Here is a 25,457-nt window from a genome sequence, read left to right on the forward strand (position 1 = left end):
GAGCACTGAATTCACATATTAATAAGACTGCTTTTTAATAATCTTACTCAAATTATTCTCTAGCATAAAATTACCCAAGAAAGTCATAATATGCACAACTTTGTTTAAACTAAATGAGACACTACATTTGATTATACTTATCCTTATTAACAAGGGAAAGGTTAATGCATTCCAGCTCTACTCCAAGAATGGTTCATTTGTTCATACTGTAATTGTCTCTTTCCCTCTAGATTATAAACTATTCATTTTATTACTACTATCTAATACAGTATCTGGCATATCTCATAAGTTCAAAAACTAGTCACTGGAAGAATACAAAATTAATAGCAAACATTTAATTAGTACTTCATACTTTTTAACAAATGTTCACATTCACATGTTCTTGAACAGATAACCTATTAGATTTTATTTCTAACTTTTTTTCACCTTTATTTTGTTTATTTACTTTTATGTGATGCTGAAGATCAAACCCAGTGCATCACACATGCTAGGCAAGTGTTCTACCACTGAGCTACAGCCTCAGCCCCTTATTTCTAATTTTTAAAAGTCATTTTTTAACTTTACATGCCTCATTTTTTGCATTGTTTTGACATTAGGATGGTAATTTCATGAAGTAGATTAACTGCATTGATTTTTTGTTTGTTTGTTTGAAATATATGTATTTTAGTTAATTGTTGAATGTGGTAACATCAAACTCTAAAATATCCAGCAGTTCCAGTTGCCAAAACATACCCATTCAAAAATGTAATAACATCATTGGAAAAAGTCCAATAATAAACAATTGCTAAATTACTTGCATTTTAATCAACACACATATAAAGGATGTATTCATAAATTGTCATTTACCAGAAAAACCAAAGGTGTATTTGATTGATTGCTGACTCACTTTAAACAGAACTAGGCAACATGATAAGCTAAGAGTGCTCATGAACTATTTATTATTACATGACAATAGCGGAATGCATTACAATTATATTTATGCATTCACAACATCATTTTTCGTAACTCTGTATATAAAGTATGTTCATGCCAAATTATGCCATTATACAAGAGCTCTCATTATTATTATTATTATTATTATTATTATTATTGCATTACAATTCTTTCTAGATAGGGAATAGGGGTAGAAGGGAAAGGGAGGGAGAGGGAGAATAGCGTGGATGGTGGAAGGAGACCCTCATCATTATCCAAATACATGTATGAAGATGTGAATTTGGTGTCAACATACCTTATATACAATCAGAGATATGATAAATTATGATATAAAAATGCATTGTTATTTGGAAACAAGGATACAGATCCTAAGGATCGGTACATATATATATTTTTGACCTCAAGAAACTGACCTTATGATATGCTTACAATTAATAATAAATACTTGGCAAATGAATATATATATAATGTATTTATTAGAGCCCTATCAGTATTTCCTATTATCATAAACATATACGTCAATATAGGAACTGCATTAAGATTCAATAGAATGCAAATTAAATTGTAAGTAGTCTAAAACTTCTCTCAAAAGATGGCCATTTCTTGGGCTGGGATTGTAGCATAGTGATAGAGCACTTGCCTATCATGTGTGAGACACTGGGTTCGATTCTCAATACTGCTTTTATTTTAAATAAATAAATAAATACTGCTATTATTTATTATAAATAAACAAAACAATAAAACTAAGTTCTATCAACAACTAAAAACAAAAATTTTTTAAAAAAGGTGGCTGTTTCTAATTCCTGATATATGCATGTACCTACTCAGACTTTTGTTTTTAAAAAATCTCTACCAGGTATCATCAGTTGCTCTGGAAAATCCTACTGAAGTGTTTGAAGATGGAGAAAATCCACCAAGTAGTCGATCATCAGAAAGTGGCTTCACTGAGTTTATACAATATCAAGCAGATAGAACTGATGACATTGACAGGGAACTAAGTGAAGGGCAGGGGGCATCTACCATCCCAGTTGGTAGCACATCTTCTGAGGCAGAAACAGCATCCACTGTGGGATCTGAAGAAACCATCATCCATCCTCCTTCCACAGTCACTCAGGGCACAGCACCCCAAAGTGGGAAGACAGCCCAAAAGACTACAATGCAATGCTGCTTGGAGTATGTCCAACAGTTTCTTACCAGACTTATCAACCTCTATATTATTCAGAGTAACTCTTTTCCTCAGGCTTTGGCTACAGAGCATCAAGGGGATCTTAGTCAAACACAAGGAGAAACTTCAAAATGGGACAGGGATTCACAAGGAGATGTAAGAGAAAGAAACATAAGTAAACAAAAAACTTCAAAAGAATACCTTTCTGCCTTCCTTGCTGCCTGTCAGCTTTTCCTAGAGTGTTCAAGTTTCCCAGTTTACATTGCTGAGGGAAACCATACATCAGAGTTACGTTCTGAAAAGCTGGAGACTGGTAAGATTACCTATATTTCAATATTTCTGTAGCATGCTATTTATATGTAAGAACAACTCAGATATTAAAACTGGAAATTCTTAGCCAGTTAATTTTTTAACAATATCATATTAATTTATAAATCTTTTAAATGAAATACAGTCACAGTGGGGAAATTACTGTTAGAAATTTTTGTGATTTTGATGACTTTCACAGTTTGCTTGCAGGTGAGTAGAAGTTAAAAAGGAAATCTCTGGAGAAACATAATGTAACATTGGATGATTCATTGGTTTCCTTTATTATGGCAGCATCATGTATGTTTACCTTTATTTAAATTTTTATATATACACACATAGTACAGCGTGTACTAGATAATATGTTTTGATAAATAGACTTCTCAGATAGGAAAATAGATTTTAAGTCTGGGCATGAGAAAAATATACATTGAAAAAAAAATAGTTGATGGAATTCTTGTTGCTGCTTTCTTTTCTTAAAGCTCTAAACTAAGTGAGAAATCTTAATTTTATTAACAAATCAAGGGCTAAAGGTAGAAAATATGGTTGCTTTGGGGTTTTTTTGGAAATTAGAGTATGTGTGAAATGTTCAATGTGGTGAACTAATTGTTTCATCTTTTGTTTCAGACTATGAGCATGTACAGCCTCCTCAGTGGCTCCAGACTCTCATGAATGCTTGTAGCCAAGCAAGTGATTTCAGTGTTCAGAGTGTTGCTGTTTCACTAGTTATGGACCTGGTAGGACTGACTCAATCTGTGGCCATGGTCACTGGGGAAAATATCAACAGCATGGAGCCTGCACAACCTTTAAGTCCAAACCAGGGAAGAGTAGCTGTGGTTATCAGACCTCCCCTCACTCAGGGCAATCTGAGGTACATAGCTGAGAAGACTGAATTTTTCAAGGTAAATTTTAAATAAATACTATTGTATGTGACTAAGATAATCACTATATGTAGTTCAGTGAAGCCATGGAGGAAATAATTTTAACTAAAAGGGAGAAAAGTTAGTTTATATAGTAGAACTTATTTCCAGATTAAGTGGTTGTGACACTTTTTACTTTCCATAGAGTTAAAACCTCATCTCTCTAAAACTCCCATGGAAAGTTTTTCTGACTCTCCATTTTGCCTACTTATCATCTGTGATATATAATGTCATTCAGAAAATAATGCAGTATTTCATTTCTACCACAATAATATAGATGGTATTTCCTACATAGAATATATATATAGGTTTGGAATATATTATATATTAAGCAGGTATAATTTTATGTATAAAAGTTTTCAATATCTGATTTCAAGTCATTGTGCTCCTCTAGATATTTACTTCTGCTAGATTAAAGCTGATTTCTATAACATTGTGAACTCTAAATATTCTTGGATTTTTGTTAATATTGTCATACATTAAGTACTGCATAACACACGTAGCCTTAGATGGATATGACTTACTTTATAAAATCTCTGGACTGGTGATGTAGCTCAATGATAGAGCACTTGACCAGCATGTACAAGGCCCTGGTTTCTATCCCCAGCACTTCAAGACAAAAATAAAATAATTCTTAAGGAGTTTGGATTATTTGACCATGAAGTATGTTTCACTCTGTAACATTCAGTCATAAAAATTAAATTGCGTTCCACATTATATTTGTATCCTAGTAAAGAGAATATATTTTAGCCTTACTTTACTAAATATCATGAGAATAGTGAAATGGGGTCTTATCTGCTTTCTGCAGAAAGTTCTTATTACATTTCTGATGTTAAAAGAAATATTATTAAAGGACCATCATGAAAAGTTCTAAGGGTTTAGGTGACCAGAAAGTGGTTAGGTGAATGGCTTTATTTTAAATCTTATCCCAATGTGCAGTATTAAATACCTTCCAATGAAGTGTGGTGTCATATGCCTATAATCCCAGTGACTCATGGACCAACCTGAAGCAGGAAGATCATAAGTTCGAAGCCAGCTGGTGCAGGTGGGAGGGTGATTTTCAGGTCTGGTAGTTAAGAGACCAGTTATTAGTTTATACCTAATGGAAAATGTTTACTAAATAGGTTTTTCTTTTTGTAAGTATATTTTTAGTTGCAGATGGACACAATACATTTATTTTTATTTATTTATTTTTATGTGGTGCTGGAGATCAAACCCAGGGCCTCACATGTGGTAGGCAAGTGCTCTACCACTGAGCTACAACCCCAGCCCATCTTTATGATTTTGTAATGGTCACTTTTATATCTTTCTGTAGCATGTAGCACTGACATTGTGGGACCAGCTAGGAGATGGTACACCTCAGCACCACCAGAAGAGTGTGGAACTTTTTTATCAATTGCATAACTTGGTTCCTTCTTCTAGCATCTGTGAGGATGTTATAAGTCAGCAGTTAACCCATAAAGATAAGGTAAATCCTGCTCTTCTTACACTGTGCACTGCATGTGCATACACACACACACACACACACACACACACACACACACACACATTATACCAAAAGATAAGTTAAGAAAGTAAGGAAACACTGCAGGAAAATTATGACAGCTAGCATCTGAATAAAAGACAATACAGTTTTGTTCTGAGTCATGTAGTATATTTAAAATCAGTGTTTTCTGCTCTTTGAGGAGGGAAGTTCTTTATAAAAAGCATCAATAATATTAAATATTAAATAACCACAAATCAAATGCTGGATTTATTTCTTGGTTCAGAACATCACTGTAGGTAATGATGACTAAAGCTATTGCTGGTCTAAGTTCTAGGATAATTTAATGAAGAATTAGTGACTTCAGTTATGGAATGTGGATACACATTATTTCATTTCATGAATATTAATGTTATGTTTATAAGGTATATGTTGTTTATGTGCCAATATGTGAGATTATATTATTTGCATTATAAAAATAAGAATTGCATGTCCTAATGTATATGTAGTAATACATAAGTCAGTTAAGATGACTGGTTTATGGGTGGACCTAGGAGTATAAATCATTCTGATTGACATCTTCAGGGTAATTTAATGAAGTTTGTGGTCACCCTATGCTACTCTGTCATATAAATTTAATTTTATTGAATAACTTTTAGAAGTGGATTGCCCTAATTTTTTTTTTGTTTAAAAAACTTAAGCTTCCTAGTGAATTTGAATGGGTCACATTTAAAAAGTGCACTATATTGAGTAAATGAAGGATTTAACTGGGGTGAAAATAGTGAATGAAGCAGTAAATTACAGGAATTTAAAAAAGTGTTAAAATTCTATTTCTGCTTTACTATATTCTTTCAAAATTTTCAGAAATAAAATTTTAAGAAAAATGCTGGGTGTTTTTTGTTTTGAGAGGAGGGACTTGATTTAATATTTCTGTATACATACAAGTATTTTTCTATGTTTCTACTTCATAAAAGTGTAATAAAAGTTTATGCAGAGTGTATTTGAGCACTGTAAACATTGAACACAATGTTCCTAAAATTAATGTCTTTAAAACAATAAAATAATTTAATCTCCCATATTCGTCCTTAGAAAATAAGGATGGAAGCACATGCAAAGTTTGCGGTTCTTTGGCATCTAACAAGGGATCTCCATATAAATAAGTCATCTTTTGCACGTTCTTTTGACAGGTTGGTTACATTTTATATTCAGATTTTACAGTCAGATATCTTGTTGTCTCTTATTGAATGCTCTATTTTGGAATAGAAGAAGATAGAAATTTGCAAATTTTATAAACAGAATTTATTAGGTATTTTGAAAAATCTAAGCTATATTAAAATGTATGGCAATCTCAGTTACCCACCAGATTTTCCTTTCCTAGTTGTAGATTTTTAAGCATCCCTTCTTTTCATTGGACCATTATCAAGTCCCAACTATGTATCAGGCACCATTCTAGTTGCCAGGGATAACAGCCTTCTTGAGCCTATAATCACATTCAGTGAAATTGCATATAAATAGTATATTGTTTGTTTCTCAAGCAATTATCCTCAATCTCCTGCATGAACTGGACTAATTAAAATCTATGAATGAAAATACTGACACACCACTTCTATGGATTGTGTAGTTACCTGAGAGTATTTTTGCTCACACAATAACTTCCAAGGAACTACCATGTATTATCATAAAATAGTCTTACCTGAAGGTCTCACAGAGTGGCCACAAACCCAACTATTCTGAAAACCTAGCTTAGGATCCAGTGTGTGTTCTGTGCACATTAGTTCAACTGGTGCTTTTTCAATCAGCATCACCATTTTTAAATGATCTACTATTGAACTATATATTGAAACCCCTATAGTTAACCAAGCCTTGATCTAGGATCTTTACAAATAACCATCTCTACCCTGACAACCACCTCTCCTCACCTTACAAATAAGGTGGTGTAGGCCCAGAGAAATTAAATTGCTTGTCCAGAGGTACACAAGATATTCAGTGTTGAGTTGTTTATTTCCTTGAATTAAGCATTATAATTTTGACTCTTGAAGAGAATGGGAGTGGCATAGCACTGACCAGCATATAAATAATGGTGACTTGCAGAAGCTTCAGTACTTGTTAATATGATGCTTAAAAAAAGACTAATTAAATACAGTTTTTCTATTCTTTAGACTTTATGTTATGAAAGTAATAAAAAAGTAGTAAAACACAAGCATATAATAAAGGGAAAAAATTACTTTCTCCTTTTTCATTTCTGTTGAAATTAAGATTATAAAAAGGCTGTTGTCAAAATTTATCTTAAAGTGTGATTATATTAAAATAGTTAATGTAAAATAAGATATACAATTTATAATATTGCAGAAAAATTAGACTATTACAGTTAAAGGTGTTGTGTTCTTTGTTTTAATGATTGGTGTTTATTTTAGGTCATTGTTCATCATGTTAGACAGCCTGAACAGTCTTGATGGTTCTACTAGCTCTGTGGGACAAGCCTGGCTGAACCAAGTCCTACAAAGACATGATATTGCAAGAGTTTTGGAACCATTGCTATTGCTTCTGCTCCATCCAAAAACTCAGAGGGTTTCGGTGCAACGTGTACAAGCAGAACGTTATTGGCATAAGACTCCCTGTTATTCAGGAGAAGAGAGTGAGAGTGACAAGCATTTCATGCAGAATTTTGCCTGCAGCAATGGTGAATATCACATGGAAATAGAACACCTTTATTTAGAATTTAGTTATTAAAGTGAAATACAACAGTGATTGGCAAGAGAATTGTATGTGTGATTTCTCCATGGTATATTTCTTCTTATGCACTAGCAGTGCTCTATGGCCTTGTCAGAATGTACTTCATCAATGAGTTCTTGGATCTCTTTAATCAGTTTACTTTCTCAGAGGAGGAATTAGCCAGAGACATTCTTCTAATATGATGGAATTACCTTTAGAGCTTATTTAGCAATCCTGATTCTGCAAGGGCTCTGCAGACATTCCACTGAGAATTTATAGTAAGCCTATAGTGTACTTTTTAGTTTGATGAATCATTAATCATTTTCTTTATATAAAAAATGGGAATAATAATACCCACTACTCAGATTTTATTATGAACATTAGATGTAAACATGCTAGGTAACATTAGATTGTGACATGCTTAGTGCAGTGCCTGGTATAAATGTTTGATAAATATTCACTATTACTGTGAAGTCCACACTTCATAAAATGTCAAGTCATGCTGTTTATACAATGATAATGACCCTTCATTATACTTTAGGGACAAAAGACTCACATATCTTATTTATATGTCTTGATTAATAAGCTTATGAGATCAATAATATAAAGGTTATTTTACCAAACAGATTGCTAATATTTAGAAGGCTATAGCTTTCTCAAGGCCTCACGGCTAGTAAATGGAATCAAATCATAATTCTACTCCACATTGTGTGTTTCTCTAAAACTTTGACTCCTCTCTCTAGATTCCCTTCCATTGCTTAACCTGTATAGTCTAAGAACTTTTTCTACCAGCTTGTTTCCAAAACATCCTGGAGGTAGCACTTTACCTGATATAGTCCCTGTCTAATTCTTACCTCCCCTCTGAGATCAAGTGTCGTACCTCATCTGTTGTATTGTGAATTTAATAGTATTTGGATACTAATATGGCACTGAGGCCTCTACCTTTTATAAAAGAATGCCATCAACATAGTATGCTCCCAATAAAGTATCTGTAGGGGCATACTAATGAATGTATTTGTGATCTCCTACCAATTTTAAACGCCTTAGAAAGGAGCAATGATGCCTCTTTCTTCCCTTCTCCTTCATTGTCTCCCAGTTTAGGGCCTTACACATAATAGATAATTTATAAATATTTGTTGATTTTTATCACAATAAAAGAGATTATCTGTTTGTACATTTGACTATAAACTAAACTGTTTGAATTCTTAGAAACAGCATAGCTAAAGGGAAACATCATCCAAGGAGGAAAAATAAAATCTTAACCTGTAGTAAAAAGGATGCCTTATTTTAGGGATAAGAGGGTAATTTATAGGCTTACTATAAATTCCCAGTGGAATGTCTGCAGAGCCCTTGCAGAACCAGGATTGCTAAATAAGCTCTAAAGGTAATTCCATCATAGTAGAAGAACATCTCTGACCAGAGGTGTGGCTAATTCCTCCTCTGAGAAAGTAAACTGATTTATTTTGTCTGTTAAATGTGCTGTTACCATTAAATAAATTCTAATTAGTAGTCATCTATGTCATATTGATTTAAAAGGTCTAAAATAATGAAAAGTTAAAATGTAATTTTAATAAAATATAGACAATGAAACTAAGTAAAAATTTTCAAATTCAGTCTCTTTCTACATTCCATTAATTGTAATACTTTTTGTACTTTGTTCTTTACTATTTTTTGTCACATGCCAGCAAGTCAAATTCAACTCATCACATCAAAAGGAAATGGTGAAAAGCCACTGACCATGGATGAAATAGAGAACTTCAGTCTCACAGTTAATCCATTGAGTGACAGACTTTCCCTCCTGAGTACAAGCAGTGAGACAATTCCAATGGTTGTTTCTGATTTTGATCTTCCAGACCAACAGATAGAAATACTTCAGAGTTCAGACTCTGGATGTTCACAGTCCTCTGCTGGGGACAACTTAAGTTATGAAGCTGATCCTGAAAATGTGAATGCCCACGAGGATTCTCACGTGCAAAAGGAAAGCTCCCCAGATGATGATGTTCAGCAGGTAGTGTTTGACCTGATATGTAAAGTTGTAAGTGGCCTTGAAGCAGAATCTGCATCGGTTACATCTGAATTAGAAATTGAAGCTCTGCCCCCAAAGAGTAGTGATTTAGATCTAGGTGAGGAGGTGATTAAAAGTGAAGATCATTCCAGTCAGCAGAGTCACAGTGCTTCATTACCAAATGAAAGTCCACAGTTTCTTTCTGTGTCTGTAGAGGAAAGCTGTGAGTGCTTGGCAAATGGAATCTCCAGAAATAGCTCCTCACCTTGTATTTCAGGAACCACACAGACTCTGCATGATTCTTCTGTTGCTTCCACAGAAACCAAATCTAGACAGAGAAGTCACAGTAGTATCCAATTCAGCTTCAGAGAAAAATTATCAGAAAAAATCTCAGAGAAAGAAACAATTGTTAAGGAATCAGGTAAACAACCGGGAGCAAAACCCAAAGTAAAACTTGCAAAAAAAAAGGATGATGACAAGAAAAAAACTTCAAATGAAAAACTCAAACAAACCAGTGTATTCTTTAGTGATGGTCTGGATTTAGAAAATTGGTATAGCTGTGGAGAGGGAGAAATTTCTGAAATTGAGAGTGATGTGGGTTCTCCAGGATCACGGAAATCTCCCAATTTTAATATCCATCCTCTCTATCAACACGTGCTCCTGTATCTCCAGTTGTATGATTCATCAAGGACTCTATATGCTTTCTCTGCCATCAAAGCCATCTTGAAAACCAACCCTGTTGCTTTTGTAAATGCCATTTCAACCACTAGTGTAAATAATGCATATACTCCTCAGTTGTCTCTGCTTCAGAATCTATTGGCCAGACACCGGATCTCTGTTATGGGCAAAGACTTTTATAGTCATATTCCAGTGGACTCAAATCATAACTTCCGGAGTTCCATGTACATAGAAATTCTTATTTCCCTCTGTTTATATTACATGCGTAGCCATTATCCAACTCATGTCAAAGTCACTGCACAAGATTTAATAGGCAATCGAAATATGCAGATGATGAGTATAGAAATTTTGACTCTTCTCTTTACTGAACTGGCAAAAGTAATAGAAAGCTCAGCAAAGGGTTTCCCTAGTTTTATCTCTGACATGTTATCTAAATGTAAAGTTCAGAAAGTGATTCTTCATTGTTTGCTGTCATCTATCTTTAGTGTACAGAAATGGCATAGTGAAAAGATGGCAGGTAAAAATATGGTGGCTGTGGAAGAAGGTTTTTCAGAGGATAGCCTTATTAATTTCTCAGAGGATGAATTTGACAATGGCAGCACACTCCAGTCACAACTTCTTAGGGTGCTTCAAAGGCTGATTGTTTTAGAAGACCGTGTAATGACTATTCCCGAAGAGAATGAAACAGGTTTTGACTTTGTTGTATCCGACCTGGAGCATATTGGTCCCCATCAGCCCATGACTTCTCTTCAGTATTTGCATGCTCAGCCAATTACGTGTCAAGGCATGTTCCTCTGTGCCGTGATACGAGCTTTGCATCAACACTGTGCATGTAAGATGCATCCACAATGGATTGGTTTAATCACATCTACTCTGCCTTACATGGGAAAAGTTCTACAAAGAGTGGTTGTTTCTGTGACTCTACAGCTGTGCAGAAATTTGGATAATCTAATTCAGCAGTACAAATATGAAACAGGATTATCTGATAGTAGGTAAGGGTTGATTTTAACTTTGTTGTCATTGATATTTTTCATACATAGGAATGCTTTAAGTGTCCAAAAAGTCGGTAACAGTTTGAATAGGGCTAAGGGTGTATGTAGCTCAGTGGTAGAATGTGTATTTAGCATTCATAATACCCTAAGCTCAATCCCTAACACCACCATTTCTTTAAAGTAAATTAGTGGTTTTCAGTTGGTTACAAATAGTGTGACATTTTCACAAAGAAGAAAATTTAGCTTGAGGAAAATTATCAATAAAAGAATCTAGAAAGGGAAGAAGGCCTTTTTTCCCCTCAAGGGTTAAAATTAATATTGATAGTCTTCTTGGTTCAGCTAGCACAAGTAATAGGAAGCTCAGCCAAGAGTTTTCCTAGGGTATTTGGTATGTTATCTGAGTGCAAATGAATATTGGGCTGAAAGTAAATGTATAAATAATTCTTTCCCATGTAATTTTGTTTTATGTTTTGGATGTTCCTGGTTTGGTGGTGGACTTTATTACCTGTGTAGTAAAAATGAATGTTAAAAATTACCAGTAATTCTCAGAACTGTAAAGATCTTCTGAAATAAGGAAAAGTGTGAGAAACTCTTACAAACAAAAAAGTCTAAGAAACATTACATCTGAATTGGATCCTAGGACAAGAAAAGATAGTGGATTAAAAACTAAGGAGTTTAAATAAAGCATGGACTTCAGTTAATAGTAATGTATCAATATTGCTTCATTGGTTGAAAAGTAATGCTTTGAGAAGTATAATATTATATATGGTCATATATTAGATAAAAATAATGCACATAATATATAATATAATAGTAGGATCCAGGCATACGATATATGAGAACTCTCTACCTTCTTCACAGCATTTTGTAAATCTAACACTATTAAAAACTTAAAAGTTTATTTTTAAAAAACTTTCTTTTATCTTAATAAATATCTCCAAAAATATAAACTATAAAGATTCATTAAATTCTTTCAATCATTCACACATTTATTCAATGTTAACATTTCATGTTTCATTTAATAGATAAAGACAGCCATATTCATTTATAAAAATTAAATCCTATTAATAATTTAAAAAATAAATAAAAATTTAAAAAATTAATCTGTGAAAAATTAGCCAGATGTATGGTGTCTAGATTTTCTCCAATATAACCTCAGCTACTACATGTAAAACAATAAGAAAACTGTCATTTAATATTGATATGTCTGCCATTCCCTAATAGCTAGAGGTTCACTGGCTATATTTATTTTGTTTAGAATTCTTTAGCTGAAAAGAATTCTAGTATATTTAGACCAACTTATTTAATAGATTAGGAAATAGAAGTCCCCAACTTATTCTTTTAATCATTTATTCATCTACTGTTTATTGAACACCTACCATGTGCCTGACATGTGCTGGATATTTACTAATGATAAAATATGAACTATGCTTTCAGAGCACTTTGTTCAGATAAATAAATTTTATTTCAGGCCTCTGTGGATGGCATCAATTATTCCGCCAGATATGATTCTTACTCTTTTGGAAGGAATCACAGCCATTATCCATTATTGTTTGTTGGATCCAACTACACAATATCACCAAGTAAGACTACATAAATATTTGATTGCTTTTTAAAAACTATGAGGTTACATAAGTCCCTACCCTTAAACCTTAGTAATTATGTTTTTTCCCCTACTTTAATAGCTTTTGGTCAATATAGACCAAAAACACTTGTTTGAAGCACGAAGTGGAATCCTCTCAATTCTTCACATGATCATGTCTTCTGTGACATTGCTTTGGAGCATACTGCATCAGGCTGATGCTTCAGAAAAGATGACTGTTGCTGCATCTGCATCTGTTACCACTATTAATCTTGGAGCAACAAAGGTTAGTCAGTTCACTCTTAATCTGTAGCACTCAAGAGTCTTTATTTGAGTACTTTCCCCAAGATTATATTCAGAATGTATGGATAGTTTGAGTAGTTTATGGCACTCTACATAAATTCTAAAATAACAGTTTTATTGAGATATAACTGACATATCCTTTTCAAGTATACAAATCCACTTATTTAGTAAACTTACCAAGTTGTAAAACTATCACAATTCAATTGTCAAACACTTTCTTCACTACAAAAGATTCTTCATGTCCTTCCCTCCCTGTTCCCATTCATATCCCCATTTGACCAATATTTTCTTATATATGGATTTGATTTTTGTGGGTATTTATTGGAAATGGAATAATACAATATTTGGTCTTTTGTGTTATCTTATGTGTGACATGTTTTTTAAATTAATTTACACGGGCTGGGAATGTAGCTCAGTTGGTCGAGTACTTGCATCACATGCACAAGGCCCTGGGTTAAATCTCCAGCACCACAAAAAAAAAGAAAGAAAAGGCTAAATTTTTTCACACATGTTATAACTTTGCTCCTTTTTAAGTTGATATTCTAATTAGCAATATGTGTAGAGTGATTTAAATGTTTCATAGTCTTTGACCTAGAAATCTACTTTAGGAATGAATTCTAAGGTTATCAAAGTTATGTAAAGTGTTCGTTAGAGCATTGTTTAATGGCAAAGATAGATTCTAAACAATAAATAAGGAAATGGTTAAACAGAGTATTCTCTCAGAGTTACACTATTTAACCACAAATGGTTTTGGTTTTGAAGAATTCTTACTAGGTAAAGAGTGCTATTATGTATTTGAACAATTGTTGTATTTTTAATTATATTAAAAAAAGTTTGCAGAAGAAACAAGAAAGTTCAAGTGTTAAGAATGATGAAATCAGAGTGATAAGGTTAATGATTGATTTAAAAGTTTTCTTTGTACTCTGCTATTTTTCCAATTATTTACTTTTACTTAAACATTATATGAATGTTGTCATTATTTGTCAAGTTGTGAAATGGACATCTTTCAATAACCTAATCATACTTGTAGACCTGACAAATAGATCTGGGATTCATAGGAATATATAAAGAACTGGAGAAAGTAGAAGGATGCAAACCATGAGAACATTTCATCTAGGAACTGATGTTTAGATTAAACTGTACTTTTTATGTTTTATTTCACTTGAATATAAAGCACAGAGTGTTTTATAATTATAAAATGTCCCAGGTTTAATAAATACCCTAATCAAACAATAATTTGATTTCACATTTTGTATTTTTCTAGTATCTCATCACAGTGGTTTCATTTGCATTTGTCCAATTGTAGTTCCATTTTACATAGTTTGTTTTCTTATAGAATGAAAATATTAATGATTATAATTCTTAACATAAAAGTTTCTTTGCTGGTACTTGGGGAATAAACATGTAAGTATTGAATAATATTCAGGAAAGACTAAATGTTCAATCAAGTTATTAATGTTTTCATTTTTTCACTTGTCATTTACTTAAACTACTTTAGAACTTGAGACAGCAGATCCTTGAATTATTGGGCCCCATTTCAATGAATCATGGAGTTCACTTCATGGCTGCTGTTGCATTCGTATGGAATGAAAGAAGACAGAACAAAACCACTACCCGAACCAAGGTTTGTATTTAACCATTTGGTGCTTTTTTGTTTTTTTTTACTTGGTAAATACATACTAATTTTTTTCATTTAGCAAGTACATAATGACTTTCAATTCTTCATGGGCTATAATGGAGCTGAGATGGGATAGAAAAGCAAATTTTCATTTCAAGGTTTTGATAATGACTTGTTGCCTAAATTTTTAAAATAAGTATTTATTAAAATTTAAGTATGAAAAATATAATTTTATAGGCGGGGGCATAGTTTAGTGGTAGAGCACTTGCATGAGGCCCTGGGTTACATCCCCAGGACCCCCATCAAAAGTAATGTTTATGTAAAAAAAGGTAAAGAAAAATTAGTATAATATTAAGATTGTCATTGTATTTTAAATAGAAATGGTAATATGATATAGTATCTATAAAATGCTAGTCATTTAGGGTATAATATAAGAATATGGAGAAAGCTTAATTAATATTTCTAAATGTAATTCATATGTTGGTTTTGACTCAATTGCTTGGGTGAAAATTTTGTTACTTTATAAATTTTAAATCTCAGGGGATTCTAGATTGGAAATAAATCATAACAAATTAGAATAATAATACTATTAAATAATTTACATGCATATGAAATATGTGATTTGGGCACCTAAAATTTTCTTTCTCATTACATACTGCTGCCATTTCTAAAGTAATAAAAATAAATAATTCTGCCAAATTATATTATTTTGCATGTGAAGTTTCTGTAGTAGATATCACATTGAATAGTATTGAAACTCTAGATTATTTAAAAATAGGCAAAGACTTTCCCAAAAAACTCTTTTTGAGTTGTAACATAATAGAAAAAGTTGATATTCAACTGCTAACTTGCAAGAAGTTAAGTGATTTCTACTATAAAACTGTCTTGAAGTATAAGTATCAGATACTTTTAAAGCCAGAAAGCTGGTATAGGGCTGAAAGTTCATGTAAGGATCCATTAGATGCCTTCTAGATCACTTTTCCTCAACCAAAGCAACTATCTCCTTCTCCTACTCAACCCCAGTAGGAGATGAGAGTCATGTTCACCCTGTGAAGAGTATGTCAAGAGAGTTTTTGCACCCAAGGGCATGAAGTTCACACAGGTAGAATTTAATAAATGTCAAGCTGAAATCAGGAAATTTCAGGAAAGTCTCCATACAAGTTGAATATTCCTATCTGAAATGCTTGAGTTTAGAGTTTTCTGATTTCAGATATTTATTGAACATCCCTAACCTAAAAATCTAAAATACTCCAAAATCTGAAACTTTTTGAATACTGTTATGGTTTGGATATGAGGTGTTCCCCCAAAAACTCCTGTGATAATGCATGTTCAGATGTATTGATTGGATTATGAGAGCTGTAGCCTAATCTGTTCATCCTAGATTGATGGATTGACTGGGTGGTAAATGTAGGTAGGTGGGGTATGGCTGAAAGAGATTGAACACCATGAGGTATGCCCTGAAAGGATGGTTCTTCCTGTTGCCCCTTCACTTCACTCCTTCTCCTTCCTTACTGCCATGAGGGGAGCAGCTTTTCTTTACTGAAACCTTCTTTCATGATATGCTGCCTAAACTTGAGTACACAGCAGTGGAGTCAACCATCTATGGACTGAGACCTCTGAAATAATGAGCCTCAAATAAATTTTTCCTCTTCTAAGTTGTGTTCTCAGGTATTTTGGTCACAGCAATGCAAAAACTGACTAAAACAAGCACCAACGGGATACTCAACAAGTTTTAGATTTCAGAGCATTTCAGATTTCAGATTTTTAAATTAGGAATACTCAATCTATAATGAAAAAATGGAAATTAGCCTCCCTCCAGTGAGTTGCCAGGAAACCATATAGTCTCCAGGTAGGAGATTTGAGATTTGAATGAGGCTTACTCTCTGGGAAAATGACCTGACCTTAGTCCCCTAACAAAAATATTGGCTATCACCACACAGGGAAGCATACCAGTCCTTAGTCTCACACATGAATACACAGTATTCCGTCACTTTTTGTTTTTGAAAGGTAATATTAACATAGTGCTTAAGTGTCTAAACTTTGAAACTAGATCCTTAGATTTCAAATTTAGACTTCTCCACTTAACTACCTAAATGACAGAAATAATATTTCTTAGAGTGATATAAATTAAAAGAAATATTAAAGAAGAGAGAAAGAAGGTAAAAAAGGGAGACTCACTTATAGAAATGTCTAGCATTGAATAAGCACTCTGTATGTATTAGTGTATTAGAATAAGAGTAATTTTTAAACATGAATAGAGAACCAAGGATTACTAGTCATGAATCTAATGTGATAAAGATCCCAAAAATTTTATTTTAGAAAGTTTGGCAGATAGGAAAATTATCTCACTCACAATTGACTAAAACAAACAGAAAAAAAAAAGAGGTGAAAGAACTCTACAATGAAAACTACAGAATTCTAAAAGAAGAAATTGAAGATGGAAAGATCTCTCATGTTCATACATAGGCAGAATTAATATTGTCAAAATGGCCACACTACCAAAAGTGCTAAACAGATTTAATGCAATTCCTATTAAAATTTCAACAGCATTATACATAGAATGAATATATGAAATTCATCTGGAAAAATAAGGGACCCAGAGTAGATAGCCAAAGCAATCCTTAGTGAGAAAAGCAAAGCAGGAAGCATCATAATACCAGACCTTAAATTATACTACAGAGCTATAGTAACAAAAACAGCATGGTATTGGCACCAAAACAGACATGAAGACCAATGGAACAGAATAGATGACACAGAGAAAAACCCACATATGTACAATTATTTCATATTTTATATTTCAAATAAAGAACTCAAAAAACTTAACACCAAGAAAACAAATAACTCAGTCATAAGTGGGCAAAGGAACTAAACAGACACTTCACAGAAGAAGAAATATGAATGGTCAACAAATGTATGAAAAAAGTAGCAATAAGAGAAATGCAAATATCTGTACCAATAAGAGAAATGCAAATTAAAACTACACTGAGATTTCATGTCACCCTGGTCAGAATAGCAATTATCAAGAATACAAGTAACGAATATTGGTGAAAAAATGGGAAAGGGCTTCACTCATATACTCCTAGAGGGACTGGAAATTGGTACAACTGCTGTAGGAAGCAGTGTGGAGATTCCTCAAAAAATAAGGAATGGAATCACCATTTGACCTGATTATACCACTCCTTGGTATGTATCCAAAGGATTTAAAATCATCATACTACAGTGGTATAGCCACATCAGTGTTTATAGCAGCTCAATTCATGATAGCTAAACTATGGAACCAAATTAGGTGCCCTTCAACAGATGAATGGATAAAGAAAATGTGGATATCTACATAATGAAATATTACTCAGCCATAAAAAACAATGACTTTATGACTTTACTGGTAAACAGATGGATCTGGAGACTATCATGCTAAGTGAAATAAGCCAATCCCCAAACCCAAAGGTCAGATGTTCTCACTGATATGTAGGTGCTAACATGCAACAAGAGGGGAAAAGAAGAATAGAAGTTCACTGGATTTGACGAAGGGGAATTAAGGGAAGGGAAGAGTATAGGAATAAAAGCCAATGGAATGAATCTGACACAACTTTCCTATGTACATATGTGAATACACCACAATGAATCTCTACATGATGTACAACCACAAGACTGGGATCCTAATTAGAATAAGATATATTCCATGTTTGTACAAATATGTAAAAATATACTGTCATATATATCTAAAAAGAACAAAAAATAAATAAAAAGTCAAGTAATACAGATAATGTAAGAAAAAAAGTAAAATGTCCATCAATGGATAAGGTCCTATTGCATCCATTAAGTAGGATGAGGAAGTTATAAAAATTTAAAAAAAAAATTTCTTGAATGTTCTTTGCATAGCAAAAAAAAAAAAAAGCAAAATCAGTAGAAAGTTTGGAATAGGAAGTGGTAAAATATTAAGTAGATAACTATCAGAAGTGAAATATAACCAGGTGTGGTGGCGCATGCCTACTGTAATCCAGAAGCTTGGGAGATTGAGGCAGGAGGATCACAAGTGAAAAGCCAGGCACAGCAACTTAATGAGGAGCAACTTAGCAAGACACTGTCTCAAAATTCAAAAATCCAAAAAACAGGCTGGGGATGTTGTTACTCAGTAGTTAAGCATCCCTGGGTTCAATTCCTGATCCAAAAAAAAAGGTAAAGAAAATAAAGAAGTGGAATATATGCTTAAAGATAAGGAAAATAGAATAAAACAGATAATTAGGGAGTTATACTGGAGATTCACTCTTTTTGCAGAAATATAGAACAAAAAAATGAGAGGAGAAAAATATTGAATTCTACAAGAAAATCCTCACAAATGAAGGAAACAAATTTTCAGATTATGTCTAGCACTTTGAAAAGATACCATACAAAAGTTAACATTTGATTTCAGAACATTGGGGAATGAAGAGGAGACCCTAAAATCTTCTACTAAGCAAAAAAAAAAAATACTGGTCTTATCAAATAATAAGACTTGTCAACAGAACACTGGAAATTTTGATGGGAACATAATCTGAACCTATAATTCTACAGCCAGACAATAACACTAATGGCATTTTCAGCTATGCAGTATCTCCAAAAGAAAAAAAAATCAATAAAGTCACTGTTTCTCAACTACTGGAAGATGCAGCTCCAACAAAGTTATTCCAACTAAAACAAGAAGTAAGAAGACAGGGATCAAAAAAATAGGCGTTCCAACACAGAAGAACAAGTGTACCTTCCAGGATGATAGTGACAGGACAAATATCAACATGACACTGTGTAGCAAGCCTAGAGAGTACCAATTCAGGGTAGAACAGAAAGATGTCTAACAGAAATGTCTCAAGGAGAAAAAAAATAGAAGAGGATGAGGAAAAGGTATAAGATTGGAGTACTTGAAAATATAATTAGAGGGGATTTACAGTTGTTGGAGCATCTAGGGATGCATTTGTGATAGGTTTAGAAAAAATAAAGTAAACAAAAAAGCAGTTTGTTAACTCTAAAAAACAAAATATTGTTCAAAAGAAGAAATACAAAGATACCATAATATATAGCACTACTACAGATAGTCATATGAACATTAGATATTGATCTAAATAAAAGCAGCATAAATATGTTGAAAGGATAGGAATAAAAGTATAAGAGAGCTAAGTTTTGGTCTTCCAAATTAAGAAATCTAGACAATGTGTAAATTTTTAAAAATATATGAAATAGGAAAAAATGCCAGTATGTGTTATTTAGAAATAATAGAAAAGAACTAAAAAATGGATCATGGTTGCTTTGGGGTATGAGAAGGATAGGTCAAGGCACTGCTGTTTTTTCTAGTCTTATTGTCCTCTTTGATTTTGATTTTTTGAAATGATGTATATGTATTATATAGATTAATAAAATAAATTTTACCTATGTTACCCAAGGGACTTCTTTATGTTAAAAAGAGGCTATAAATTCTTTTCTTAATTCTGTGACTATAGAACTGTTTGCACACATACATAAATAAATACAGTAATATATTATTCAGGTCATTCCTGCAGCCAGTGACGAACAGCTTTTACTAGTGGAACTCGTTCGCTCAATCAGTGTCATGAGAGCAGAAACTGTTATCCAGACTGTGAAAGAAGTTTTAAAGCAACCTCCAGCCATAGCCAAGGACAAAGTAAGAAACCTTTTCTTTGCTTTTATTCATAATTCATTCTCAGAAGTGATGCTGATAGGTAAGAGCTACATTTTAAACTGTTAATAATTATCCCAAATTTGCTAGGCACAGTGGCGCATACCTGTAATCCCAGCAACTCTAGAGACTGAGGCAGGAAGATCGGTACTTCAAAGCCAGCCTCAACAGATTAGCAAGTCACTTAGCAACTCAGTGAGACCCTCTCTCTAAATAAAATATAAAAAGGGGCTGGGGATGTTGCCTAGTGGTTAAGCACCTCTGGGTTCAATCCCCAGTACCAAAAAAAAAAAAAAAAAAAATAGCCCAAATTTGACCAACTATACTAATTTAACAGATATGAATAGTAGACAAGTATACATTTGGTTACATATCTCAACCTAATCCTGATAACACCAAAACACCAAGTTTAAGCTACTTAAAATAAAAATAGTTCTGATACATACAGAGTAATCATTTAAAAGTGACTGGTAGAGTGTCAATTCTTGATATGTGGGAGGAAAACTTGAGAATCTTTCCATTCCTTCCATTTATTTTCAACTTTTTAAATAGCTCTTGTATTATGAATTTTCTCTATTAAATAAAAGAGCATTGCATGTTTTTTATGATAAACTTGCATTTGATTTTGCTTTCTTTAATTTTTTATTAAAAACTGACAGATACAGAGTAGTTAACAACAATGAAAAAGCAAAGGCAACATTTTTCTTCTCTATAAAATTGATTTCTTTTGTTTATAGAAACATCTTTCTTTGGAAGTCTGCATGCTTCAGTTTTTCTATGCTTATATTCAAAGGTAAGATTACTGATGTGGATCTTTCCTTAAGGATGTATAAAGGTTAGGAAATATAAGAGGAAAGTTACCTGAATTCATTCTTTCTTTCTAGTTCTTTTTCTTTTTGTTTTTATTTTCCCCAAAACTAAAAGAACAAATGCTAAAAACAGTAACATTGAATTTGAATATATTAATAGATATTATGGGTATCCTAATGACCCATCCATGGAAATCCTAAAGTCAAAAGACCTAAAGGTATTGAAGAAAACTAAATGTTAAAACACTAAATTGTAAGAAAATCATTTAAATATCAGTGAAAAGCTGAAGCTATTCTTGAAATCATGCTTATTTCCATTGAATTGATTATTACTTTGATGTAGGTAAACATGTAGCAATTCAATCTGGTTTTTAAAGTTTTTATTTTAGGAATAACATGAAATATCTTCTTGTTTGATGTCCCATTTTGCATTTACCTGACCCCTGAATAGAAGAAGTTAGTGGATCTGAGTTTTGATGAAATTCTTACTTAGGAGCTTGAATCTTAATCCTCCCTCTTTGGGTAATTACATTTTAATAATCAAATTCATAGTCCACTTGTGATTCATTACTAATATTTATAAAGTTAAGTTATTTAGAGTTTTTAAATTGATTGTGACTTAGAGCAAGGACTTTCTGGAATATGAGTTTAGATAATGGAAAGGTGTTAATGTTAGAGCTAGGATGAAACAAAAATCATCTTAATTACTTTACAGGTGAGAGACTGGTGTTCAAGATAGATTGACAGCCTTCCCTAACATGAGGTGGTGATTTATAGGTGAAGGAGAAAGACCTAACATAAGAGGAAAGTCTATCAGGGTAGGGAATAGTTGACTCTAATGTCAGTAATTAAACTGAAATTTATTGCAGTTGTATTTTACTTTTGAGAGTTCATGTGAAAAGAAATTTGTATAGCCAAATTTATATATTAAGAATCACACTAAGTATTCCAGATGTGCTCAGTTTTCTTTTTATATATTATTAGTAGAAAATGTGATGCTTTTAGGAATTTTGATTTATCCTAATCTATAAGGATTTAGAATGTTTCCAAGACACTAGTAGAAAAATATGTTAGACTGCAGGAAGATATAAAGGAAATTAAAATTTACTGTGGCTTTTTATATATACAAACTACCTTTATCTTGCAGAATTCCAGTGCCCAATTTAGTGGATAGCTGGGCATCACTGCTGATACTTCTAAAAGACTCTATACAACTGAGTCTTCCAGCACCAGGGCAGTTTCTTATACTTGGGTAAGTAATTTAACTTAAAAAATATTTTTGAAGGACTGGAGATATAGTAGAATGTATTATTTTGAATAAAAGTATAATGCTTATTTTCCTCATGATTGAATAACAGATGTTTTAGTATCTCTACCTACTGCAGAACTAGATGTATAAGCCTGTAAAAAAGGAGATGAGGGGAGGGAACAATGTGTGTTTACACATACACAAGCTATGAATGCACTAACATAAAATTTTACAACAGCACTTGAAGGGAATGTGGGAATGGAAAGAAGAGAGGTGAGTGGCATGGCTGAATGGGAAGTTCAGAGAATGAGCATTTGAGCTGGAAGATGATCATAAACATTCATTAGAAACTCATTTTCTCTGTCTTTCTTGGAGTTCACTGATTTCTATTATTAATTTGTATGATTGTTGGATAAATGCCAGTTATCCTTACTTAATAGCAAGCATCATCATGTCAGGAACAGTGAATTTTTTGCTCAGAATAATGATTCTTACTTCATAATAGGTCTCTAATAAATATTTGCTCAGTACATAGATGTGGTAAGAGCAGAAAGCCTTTATGTAGACAGGAGGAGAAGGGTATACTGTAGCAAGCAATATACAGGCAATGAAGTAGTGGAACTTTAGTGTGGGTCACAAAGGAGATGGGAGCCAGATAGGGAATGAACTTGAATTTTATTTTAAGTTATTTGGTCTTAGGTAGGGGATGGATTGATTGCAGGTTTGAGGAGGAGCATGACTCTGGCAAGTTACTAAGCAGGATTATATTACAGGGCGGGAAGACGGGGCTAGCAATTATTTTTCAAGTGAGAGGTGAGGAGGGTGTGAACTATTGACAATGAGATTCAAGTACAAGACAAAAAAGGAAAAGAGGCCAGCAATGGAGATAGAATAGGAAATACCAGAAAATTAGAAGAAATCCACGTTTATTCAGTGTTTCAAGAACAAAAGTAGATTAAAAGGAACCTTCAGAAAGGTAAGAAAGATTTGTGAGTGATGTTTTTATGATTTGGAGAGGTATTGTGATTTAGAAGAGAGAAATTTGGTGAAGTAGTAAGAACAAATGTTAACAGCAAAGGATTAGAGTGAAAATGGATTATTCTTGAAGCTGTTTAATGAAAAGAGATAAATGAGAGTGTAGCAGAACACGTGGTTTAGAAGTTGCCCTTTTATGTTAAGGAAAGGCTGCAGATGTTGAGTAGCTACCAGAAAAGATGCTGTCAGCTCCCAGCCAGGCACAGTGGCACGCATCTGTAATCCCAGCAGCTCAAGGGGCTATGACAGGATCACAAGTTTAAAGCTAGCCTCAGCAAAAGCAAGGTGCTAAGCATTTCAGTGAGACCCTGTCTCTAAATAAAAAACAAAATGGGGCTGGGAATGGGGCTTAATGGTCCAGTGTCCCTGAGTTCAATCCCCAGTACCAGCCCTGCCCACCAAAATAGAACTCATCAGCTCCTTTACCTATTAGCTGTGAGACTTTGGGCATGTTACTTAACATCTCTCTCATGGTGCTGACACATAACAACTGGTAATCCTAGCAACTTGGGATTCTGACGCAGAAGGATCTCAAGTTTGAGGCCAGCCTAAACACTTAGAAAGACACTGTCTAAAAAATAAAAAATAATAATAATAAAAGGCTGGGGATATAACTGTAGAGCACCCCTGGGTTCAATCCCCAGTACTTCAAAAAACAAAAATAGAAAATGCGGATGATAGTAGTGCCTACTCTCTTAAAGTTGTTACGAGGATTAAATGAGTTAATATTTGTTAAATTCTTAGAACACTGCGTGGCCATTAACAGATGTTACCTAAGTGGAGAGTGCCAGCATATTTTAAAAAGAAGAGGTCTCATTGATAGTACCAGATTTCAGAGACAGCTGGAAGGGGATAAAGAATTGAAAATGACAGTTTTAAGAGTGAGGAAGAAGGGTGCTTTTCTTTAAGGCTTTACTACTCAGAATTTGGTCCTGTGATGACCAGCATTGGAATCAACTGCAGTTTACCAGCTGGCATCTTGGTAGAAATGTATAATCTCAGGCTCCATTTCAGACTGACCTGAATCCGAATTGCATTTGAACAAGATCACCAAGTGCTTGTACACACACCAAGTTTGAAAAGGACTGTTAAAGACATAAGGGAGATGAGAGTATAGAGTAACCTTTCTCTCAACATTTTTACATTACCTCAATGATGTTATTAATAATAGCCCATAACAGCCAGCATGTTACCACACTGAATGGCTATAAAATCAACCAAATATGAAGAAAGAACTTTTAGTCAACTTCTATAGCTTTTACAATTTTGCTTGTTGATTGCAATTATATATTCATAGACTTAGCTTCTACCCTTATTTTTTTTTTACATTTTTTTTATTGTTGTAGATGGACACGATGCCTTTGTTTAATTATTTTCATGTGGTGCTGAGGATTGAACCCAGTGCCTTACACATGCTAGCCAAGCACTCTACTGAGCTATAACCCCAGCCCTGCTTATTGTCTTAAGGACTAATAATTTTAGTTTGGCAACCAATGGTCTATGAAATGAAGAGGAGGGAAGGATTCAGTAAGATGACCTTGAGTGTTCTGGTAAATATGGGAAGAGTCTTCCACCAGTAAACAGAGAAAACATGATAGGAAGATGGGGAGAGCTTAGGGAGAACAGATCATCATGCCATAGCTGAGTTAATACTCAGGGTCCAGTCCAGGCATGGTAAACTTGAGATCCTGCTTAAAAAATCAGTGATCATGATGATCCTTAGATCCTTATGCTACCAATTTTGAAAATTATCTAAATCAAAACCTGAAGAAGTTTTAGACACTAACAGTGCAATGAAAAGGACAGTAGACAAAATGTCCAAAATTGCTGGGTCAAAGGTTGTTTAGATACCTAATGTGTATGATTTTTAAGGATGAGAAATAAATGTAGACACTTGAATCGAGCAACATTCTCTTAAAGATTTCTGATTTTCTAATCTCAACCCTCCTCTCTATGACCTTCGGTACATTAGTAAACTTCTCCCAAACTATTTTCCCATCCA

At 33.4% G+C, this 25,457-nt stretch overlaps 1 protein-coding gene across 9 annotated transcripts in view; it reads left to right on the forward strand.

Annotated features, from left to right (window-relative positions):
• Positions 1-25,457, forward strand: part of DOP1A (DOP1 leucine zipper like protein A) — a 120,846-nt gene that overhangs the window by 63,799 nt on the left and 31,590 nt on the right. For 8 of the 9 annotated variants that reach the window (XR_014022110.1, XR_014022111.1, XR_014022112.1 and 5 more), the window contains exons 14-25: positions 1,790-2,411; positions 3,032-3,306; positions 4,640-4,792; positions 5,897-5,994; positions 7,222-7,487; positions 9,205-11,194; positions 12,666-12,777; positions 12,880-13,062; positions 14,578-14,703; positions 20,213-20,347; positions 21,100-21,155; positions 22,319-22,423. Coding sequence is in view for 2 of the 9 variants with exons in the window: in XM_081295169.1 (XP_081151295.1) it covers positions 1,790-2,411; positions 3,032-3,306; positions 4,640-4,792; positions 5,897-5,994; positions 7,222-7,487; positions 9,205-11,194; positions 12,666-12,777; positions 12,880-13,062; positions 14,578-14,703; positions 20,213-20,347; positions 21,100-21,155; positions 22,319-22,423 (4,121 nt within the window). In the remaining 7 variants the exon portion in view is untranslated. The remainder of the gene's footprint in view (positions 1-1,789; positions 2,412-3,031; positions 3,307-4,639; positions 4,793-5,896; positions 5,995-7,221; positions 7,488-9,204; positions 11,195-12,665; positions 12,778-12,879; positions 13,063-14,577; positions 14,704-20,212; positions 20,348-21,099; positions 21,156-22,318; positions 22,424-25,457) is intronic. The other variant, XR_014022115.1, reaches the window with a different exon arrangement.

This window comes from Spermophilus citellus, assembly GCF_964194105.1.
Source record: "Spermophilus citellus genome assembly, chromosome: 5".
NCBI lineage: Eukaryota > Metazoa > Chordata > Mammalia > Rodentia > Sciuridae > Spermophilus > Spermophilus citellus.